Source organism: Stegodyphus dumicola, chromosome 2 (genome assembly GCF_044657685.1).
Source record: "Stegodyphus dumicola isolate Sdum_Otavi_A_Nest chromosome 2, ASM4465768v1".
Classification (NCBI taxonomy): Eukaryota; Metazoa; Arthropoda; class Arachnida; order Araneae; family Eresidae; genus Stegodyphus; species Stegodyphus dumicola.
In genome coordinates this window covers 38830221-38838651 of record NC_140769.1, presented here as the reverse complement: position 1 = coordinate 38838651, position 8431 = coordinate 38830221, and the positions used below count along the sequence as shown (strand labels likewise).

At 31.4% G+C, this 8431-nt stretch overlaps 1 protein-coding gene across 1 annotated transcript in view; it reads left to right on the top strand.

The window, feature by feature from the left end:
• Positions 1-8431, top strand: part of LOC118190015 (SEC14-like protein 2) — a 70353-nt gene that overhangs the window by 39072 nt on the left and 22850 nt on the right. Inside the window, exons 7-8 of the mRNA XM_085810611.1 lie at positions 354-448; positions 7350-7428. Of these exons, the coding sequence (XP_085666737.1) occupies positions 354-448; positions 7350-7428 (174 nt within the window). The remainder of the gene's footprint in view (positions 1-353; positions 449-7349; positions 7429-8431) is intronic.

Sequence of the window (8431 nt, the reverse complement as noted above, 5' to 3'; positions counted from 1 at the left end):
AATACGCTGTTTCTGTGACATATGTATTAAGATATTTAAATGCAAGCACTTTGTAACATACAAAATGTATTTAAAATTTCGAATTTTTATTAGTCCTACATTTAATCTAATCCTAACTTTAGGTCACACATTTGTTTAATTAGTAAATAATGCCGTTTTCTACAAATTAAGTGACTAGCATGATGATAAATAATGCCATCTGCTGTAGATTGAACGATTATCATGATGATAAACAATATTATCTGCTATAAATTAAATTAATAGTATGATTAAGTCATCATATTCGTATAATCACTATTATACTTACGATAAGATTAGAGTTTACTGCAATTTTGTGTGTTACTTTGTTCTAGGTGTAAGAATGTCAGCTAAATTTAGCGATCTTTTAAAAACAATTGAGTGTGAGCTGGAAGTTGACGTACAATATTTGACAGAACTTCAAAAGAAGGTAAGAGCTAAAAATTCTGAAAAATTAAGGAATTGTAGCAATTTTAATGCAATTAAAAATATGAATATGAATTTGAACAAAAATTTCGTATTTCATTGAGTTTTATTCAAAGTTAGAATCGATTTCATAATTTTTTTGAATTAATCTAGAACAAAAAGAGCACATTCGCACGTTAAGTTTTAAATAAACGTTTTTCTAAAATTAGTATAAAATATTATATTAAATTTCTGATATACGAGACACAGATGTACAAAATTATGTATGCGAGAACTGTTCACAAAGTACTAATTTATTAGTTTTTCAGCAAAACTTATTCTTTGAATTCACATTCATGAAGCAACTTTAAATAAATATTAAAACGGATAATAGCAACTCAAAAAACGCTGAGCCTAGTTATCCATTTGTATATGTCAAGTAATATAATATTTAATATTGTTGCGTTTTTCTTTTTCTGACATCAGTTGTTACGTTATTTTCTTCCTTCACGTTCATACGGGGTTCGTAGATTTGGAGTGAATAACGAAGACACTTGATGAAGTATCAAAACACGTTTTATTTAGCCAATATTAATCAGGACAGCTCTAACAACACTTTTTACAGTCGTCGAAGATCTACTATAAACACGCTGGAACAATCAGTGACACAACCTTCACACTGTCAGGCAATAACCATGGAGACAGCTTTCTGCAAAGCACCAGAGTACAGCTCCCGACTCTGCTTGGTCGTTCTCGGAACTCCAAGTACTCTTGATTCTCTCCAGGCTACAACTCGCGATGCACACGACGACACATGAGCACAGCTCCCGACTCTTCGGTTCAGTCGTTGCCGGAGCTCAACATGCTCTCTCGACGATGCACTAACCGCGATACACTAAGTCTCTAAGAGACTCCTTCGGTGAACTCGACGACCCACTCGCCATTCGCTGCCCGGCTGTCAACTCGATCGACTCTCCACGGACTGCCTAACCCTAGATACTAATTATCTCGCACGCTAGATACTAACTATCCCGCACTCAGAAAATGTCCTTCCGGGCCGGAGGATGTTACAACTCAACTGTTGTTGAGATCCGATGTTGCTGTGTCACGTCAGTACTAACTATGAACTCACGGGCAGAGATAGTTCGCGCTCTCTTGACGATGCACTAACCGCGATACACTAACAGACTTCTTTGGTGCACTCGACGACACACTCGGCATTCGCTGCCCGGCTGCGAACTCGATTGACTCACTAGACGAGACACCAACTCGATACCAACTATCTCGCACTCTACGCGAGGCACACACACACACACACTAACTGCGGAGCAGCACTGTTTATATAGCTTTCGGCTTGTGTTCGAGAACAGTCTGGGCTTAATCGGTAAGAATTGGTTCCAGAAAGTTCTCCATCCATCCATGGCATATCGCCAATTTTGTCGCCAAATGGGAGATTTTTCGCAAAATGTGGCAACCCTGCCTTCTCTTGCCATTTTATGGCTACCCTAAAACTGCTTTGTGGGGAAGGTATCTCACCACGCCTGTACATTTCGTAACAATATCATTCCTTTAGAGAATAATCAGTACATAGTTAAGTGCCACGGTAGAACTTCTGATTAATTTACTTTTCGAAATTAAAATGGGATTATTGACACTGATCACCTTATGGAATTTTGTATTTTTTGGTAGCATGAAGTCCAAACTCCTAACAGACTTGGAGCGAATTATCGCTTCATATGAGGAGAAATACAGTCTTAAGAAGGCTTAACAAACCTTTTAATTAAATCAGAACTGAAACATAAATGCACAACTCGTACTTAAAATCAGGAAACTGTTGTGGCGATGAAACTTAAAGTTGAAGTAAATTCAAATTTAAAACTAAATCTAATAGACAAGGGCTACACAAATGATTTAACGCGAAAATGGCTCAAACTTCTCACCGGGGTAGCAATTCAAATGTCGGCAACGATAATGCGTAAAGTCGAAGAATTAAATCTTATATCAGCTAGCGAGTGGCCTTGAGAGGCAAAAACACGCTTTGTCTTATAATCCGAAAATCTCATCTTAGATGCTCTCGAATTAATTTTCATTTTGGTAGAGACTGTTATTTATATGTGTTATAAACCGGAGTACAGTCGCAAATGTGATTCTCTATCTTTAAAACTAGTGATAACAATTTACTTATATCTTTGTTCATACTAGTATAAGAAATTTTTCAGAAAGTGGGTCAGGTGCATCGTGCAACGTCATCAATGACATCACACTAGGGGCGTGGCCAATGACGTCACAAATTGAGTTGAGTTGTTTTTAGGTTGCTGATTGAGCTGTAGACCCATCGCTTTTCATTTAAATTTCGTTTTTCAAAATTGGCTACATGGAATATTTTTTGCATCTTATGATATGTCGATGCTGCCCTCTGTTGATGAAAAAGTGAATTATACGTTTTAGAAACATGTTTTTAAGTCTGGTGTTAAAATTATTCAATGCGCGACTCTGAAAACAATATAAGAGAAATAAATATAAAAAAAGACTTCCTTTTAATGACAGTTCATCACGTCATGAAAATGAAACTACAAGATATTTTTTTATTACTCAATTTTATTTTGATACTCTTATCCTTTCTAGTTTTCCATGAGCATTGAAATTATTTCTTAGGTTTGCTATTCATAATAACATATTTGTTTACTGTCATATTTTAACACTTAGCGTTTCTAATTTGTAATATTTTATTTAATTTCCACATATTATAATTTTTTCATATCTTTATATAATTTTTAACATATAATTTTTACGTTAGATTTCACAAACGTAATTTTTCCCGTACATACTGTTTATTAATGCAATATCGTACTTTTTTAATGCTATAATGTTCAAAATATTATGAATTATAATTTCATTTACATAACTACTGTTTATTGTAGCATTTAATTTTAAAACATAATTTTTAACATCTGTTTTTTTTTTTTTTAAACCTTTATAGTTTTCTATACACACTTTCATTTTAACTCTCTTGTTTTAAATTCTGTTTAAAAAGAAACCTTTATTTATTTATTTTTTTTTTATTTTAATTCTTTTACTTTTCTACAGAATTTCTAATTTCTTTCACATGTTTAATGCAATGTAATATATAGTCTTCCTTACACCAACCAATATTTTCTGTTACATTTTTGTGTCTATAACTGTTAATTACTTTTCTTACGTTAATAATTTCCCTTCTTAGTTTATATTTCATTAGTTTAACTTATTTATTATACTGTTTTTATTTGTGTCTCATCATTTGTAATTCCAACATTTTATTCCATTTTAGACATTAACACACTTTTTAACAATATAAATTGTTTGCATTTTGTGCATATTCATACATTTCCTTATAATTTTTAAAATACTTGTTACATTCTCCGATCATAACAGGTTTTACTCAGAAATTTCCTTTCACAACTTTACAGTTTAAGACCATTTATATCCAAAACTATTTGTTTCTCATATAGTTTTAAGGTCTTCAAAAGTTTCTGGGTAAGAAATATTTTAGTATCCGTAGATGAAACACTCAATGTGTAATATAAAATTAGAAACGAAAATTATGAATACACTTAAAGGTAATCGGTAATGTAAAAGTAAACATGATGTTAGAAACTTTTGAAGACCTTAAAACTTCCTTAAAACATGCACTTTCATCCACTTTATGGGTAAGAAATATTTTGGTACTCGTGGATGAAACACTGGATGTGTAATATAAAATTAGAAACGAAAATTATGAATACACTTAAAGGTAATCGGTAATGTAAAACTAAACATCATGTTAGAAACTTTCGAAGACCTTAAAACTATATGAGAAAGAAATACATTTAGTTATAAATGGTATTAAACTGTAAAGTTGTGAATGGAAATTTCTGAATAAAACCTGTAGATGATCAATTAAGATCGGAGAATGTAACAAGTATTTAAAAAATCATAAGGAAATGTCTGAATATGCAGTAAATGAAAACGATTTATATTTATAAACAAGCGTGTTAATGTCTAGAATGGAATAAAATGTTGGATTTACGAATGATGAGACACAAATAAAAACAGTATAATAAATAAGTTAAACTAGAATTATGAAATATAAACTAAGAATTGAAATTATTAACGTAAGAAAAGTAATTAACAGTTATAGACTTAAAAATTAAAAAAAAAAAAAATAAAATATTGGGTAGTTTAAGGAAGATGTGAAAGAAATTAGAAATTCTGTAGAAAATTAAATAAAAGAATTAAAATAAAATAAAAAAAAAATAATAATAAACGTTTCTTTTTAAACAGAATTTAAAACAAGAGAGTTAAAATGAAAGTGTGTATAGAAAACTAGAAAGGTTTAAAAAAAAAACAGATGTTAAAAATTATGTTTTAAAATTAAATGCTACAATAAACAGTAGTTATGTAAATGAAATTAAAATTCATAATATTTTGAACATTATAGCATTAAAAAAGTACGATATTGCATTTAAAATTAAGTAATGTAACAAATAAACAGTATGTACGGGAAAAATTACGTTTGTGAAATCTAACGTAAAAATTATATGTTAAAAATTATATAAAGATATGAAAAAATTATAATATGTGGAAATTAAATAAAATATTACAAATTAGAAACGCTAAGTGTTAAAATATGACAGTAAACAAATATGTTATTATGAATAGAAAACCTAAGAAATAATTTTAATGCTCATGGAAAACTAGAAAGGATAAGAGTATCAAAATAAAATTGAGTAATAAAAAAATATCTTGTAGTTTCATTTTCATGACGTGATGAACTGTCATTAAAGGGATGTCTTTTTTTATATTTATTTCTCTTATATTGGTTTCAGAGTCGCGGATTGAATAATTTTAACACCAGACTTAAAAACATATTTCTGAAACGTATAATTAACTTTTTCTTCAACAGGGAGCAGCATCGTCATATCATCAAAATTAAGGTGCAAAAATATTCCCTGTTGCCTATTTTTGGAAAACGAAATTTAAATTAAAAGAGGGAGGTCTACAACTCAATCAGCAATTCGAAAACCACTCAACTCAACTTGTGACGTCATTGGCCACGCCCCTAGTGTGATGTCATTGATGACGTTGCACGATGCACCTGACCCTCTGACTTTCTGTCGCAGAACTGTCATTCTTATACTACTGTTCATAAAACCAAAAGGTGGTATTGAGAATCAGTCAAGCTTACATGAAACGAATGCGCAAATGTTATACCACGCTTATCCATAATTGGAGTTAAATCCCGCTGTATGGCTGAAGTTTCATGATCAATGAGATAATGCGTAAGAACCAAAAATTTTTTGATACACTTATTAAATATAAAATGATATTTCATATAAATATTTGCAGTGTATTGTGTTATTATCTGCTTAAACAACTTTTACTCTAAACGTTTACAAAGAAATAGAGTTATAAGCTGTGATTTTTACTGTAAATGGTTATTTACATTTCTGACTTGATATGGTGCTATTGTTCCATAATTCACTGATATCAGAAGTCACCTATCATCACTGCCAGTATTTGTAAGACATTATCCTACAAAATGTATCCACGATGTTTACAGACACGTTAACTCATGCTGCCCGTAGCGTCTAAACTTGTCTTCAAGCAATGGTGGATAACAAAAGCCATCTCGATTAATGTTTAAAAATACTGTGTGTTCCTCTGAAGATCAAATACTACCATCAGGGGTTAAATAAAATTGTTCAAGCAAAAATATATTGGGGTCAAGTTTCATCCGAAGCTCGAAATTTACAGTGACGTTTACCTGGAGGAAAATCAATGGAGAAATAGTATCCTCCCCCCACCCAGCCAGCACTGATTTCGGAACATACGGTTGCGAAGAACTGAGAGAGCCTGAGGTAAAATTTGAGTTCTTTTTAATCTTTTATGTATAAATTCTTCTTTAGTACTTAATGATACACTATTGGCGGCTTCGGAAGAGTACTATTCTGCGTATTTTGTTTCCAAGACCTGCAATTAAATTTGGCAGTCAGTCAAATATACAGGACAACGATTTATACAATTTTATGCACTGATGCAACTGAGAGCATAAGTACAAGTTCGGTTCACAATTTAAGAATCTGACCAATGTTCCAACCTCAAGCAACTCAGCCTCCTTGAAATTTTTGCAATGCAATTTACAAAAACCTAAAACTGCAACTAGTCACATTTTCCAAGTTCTATGAGAACACTTTGTAGATCTGGCCTTACTAGAGGACCTTTTTTTACTGTAACAAACTCCTTGGCTCACCAAATCATTCCAAAAACCTATCGATTAAAAACTTTGCTGTAATAGTCTATGAGGTTTTCTTTCTCCAACAACCATTTTCACAACGTAATACACGGTCACTATAGTATTTCAGTTAGCATTCTGAACAATATTTAGTTAATCATATCCACCATCTTTCCCTCAAACCTTGAACAAGATAGCACTTAAAAGAACCTCAACTACATTCTTCCAAGCAGCATTCCAGCACATGTCCATTGTTTCATGCGGAGGTTTCAATGCCTCAAGTCCTCTTTTGGTCACACATGCGTCTCTGCGAATTCATTTAGAAATACACAGAACTGAAAATAAATTTTAAACATGCATTTTTAGCCTGATTTTGTAGACAAGTAAAAGTGAAATACTGCTGTGAATGTTTCAAACTTGCAACATGTAATATAGTAAGCTGGCTATATCTAGCAATTTGTTTTGCCGTTCTTACTCCAGATTATGAGATATATATTTTTAGACCTCAACATAGCTTTAAATGTTTAATTTTCATAGTCCATAGGATCGTATCTCAAGAAAATAAAGATAAATTTATAATTTTAAAAAATGCGTTCACTTGAATCTTTTGTATTTAAAAATAGTACAATTCAATGATTATTAGCTCTGCTTTCTGCAGCGTATTATTGCTTTATAGATCGGAAGAAAAGCCTGTGGATGTATTTACATATATGATATGGAAGGTCTCACATTTGCGAAGGCTACTGATAAAAGAAGTGAGTACAATAACATTAAAATATACACATATATACTCGTTTTTATTTACATATTTTCGATAATTTAGTTTTCATTTCTGTCAATGAATGTTTTCCTGTAATATGCTTTTTGGAATGTATAAAACCATATTAAAGTTCGAATTTGCGTTCTTTTACGAAGTGCAAAGTCTGCATTCGCAGTGCAGAATCGTTGGAACTAAGCTACGGCAAGCAGTAGTATCAATCGGCTGATGCCGAAAGTTAGGACAAAACTAACTGCCAACTCATCTGTAAACTCAGTCAGTTTTTAACATGTTAGTTTTTTACGTTACGTATAAGTAGATTTAAATACAGTGACAAGATATCTATCTGTGAATGTGTGTATTGGAAGAGAGTTAATAAACTATCTGAATGTCATTTAATTCGATACCTCAAATCATTGGGTCCTGATCACTGGAAGGCATCAAAAGTTATACAGCTCAGGATTGCAAGGACTATTAATTACAGTTTTTCTAAATATATGGAAATTTCTGATCGCTGGAAAAAGATGATTGTGTCTGTGAATTTTGAAAATCCTTTCTTCAGTTGCATAATACTCTTCCCGCAGCTTGAATCTAATTTTATGTGATTTGTAGCATGTTTTCTTTTTCTTTTTTTTTTTTTTTTTTTTTTTTAACTTATCATGTGCGTTGTGTCATACCTCGTTTCTATATTCAAATTTGCTTTTAATGCTATTATTATATATTTGCATCTAATACATATTTGTATATATCATAATCTTAGGTAAACATTCATAGCAAGCATTATAATGCTGTACTCAACACTATGCTTAGTGATGAATGTTAATATTACAATTGCATACAGTAACTGAAACTAGCGATATTGATAATGATGATAATGTTTTAATTGTATAATGCGTTTGCCGTGACATGTTCTGAAATATCTATTCATTTAAATTTTGCATTAAATCTATTTATTTTTTATTATTTATATATATTTTTCGGATAAAATTTCCTGCTGAGAT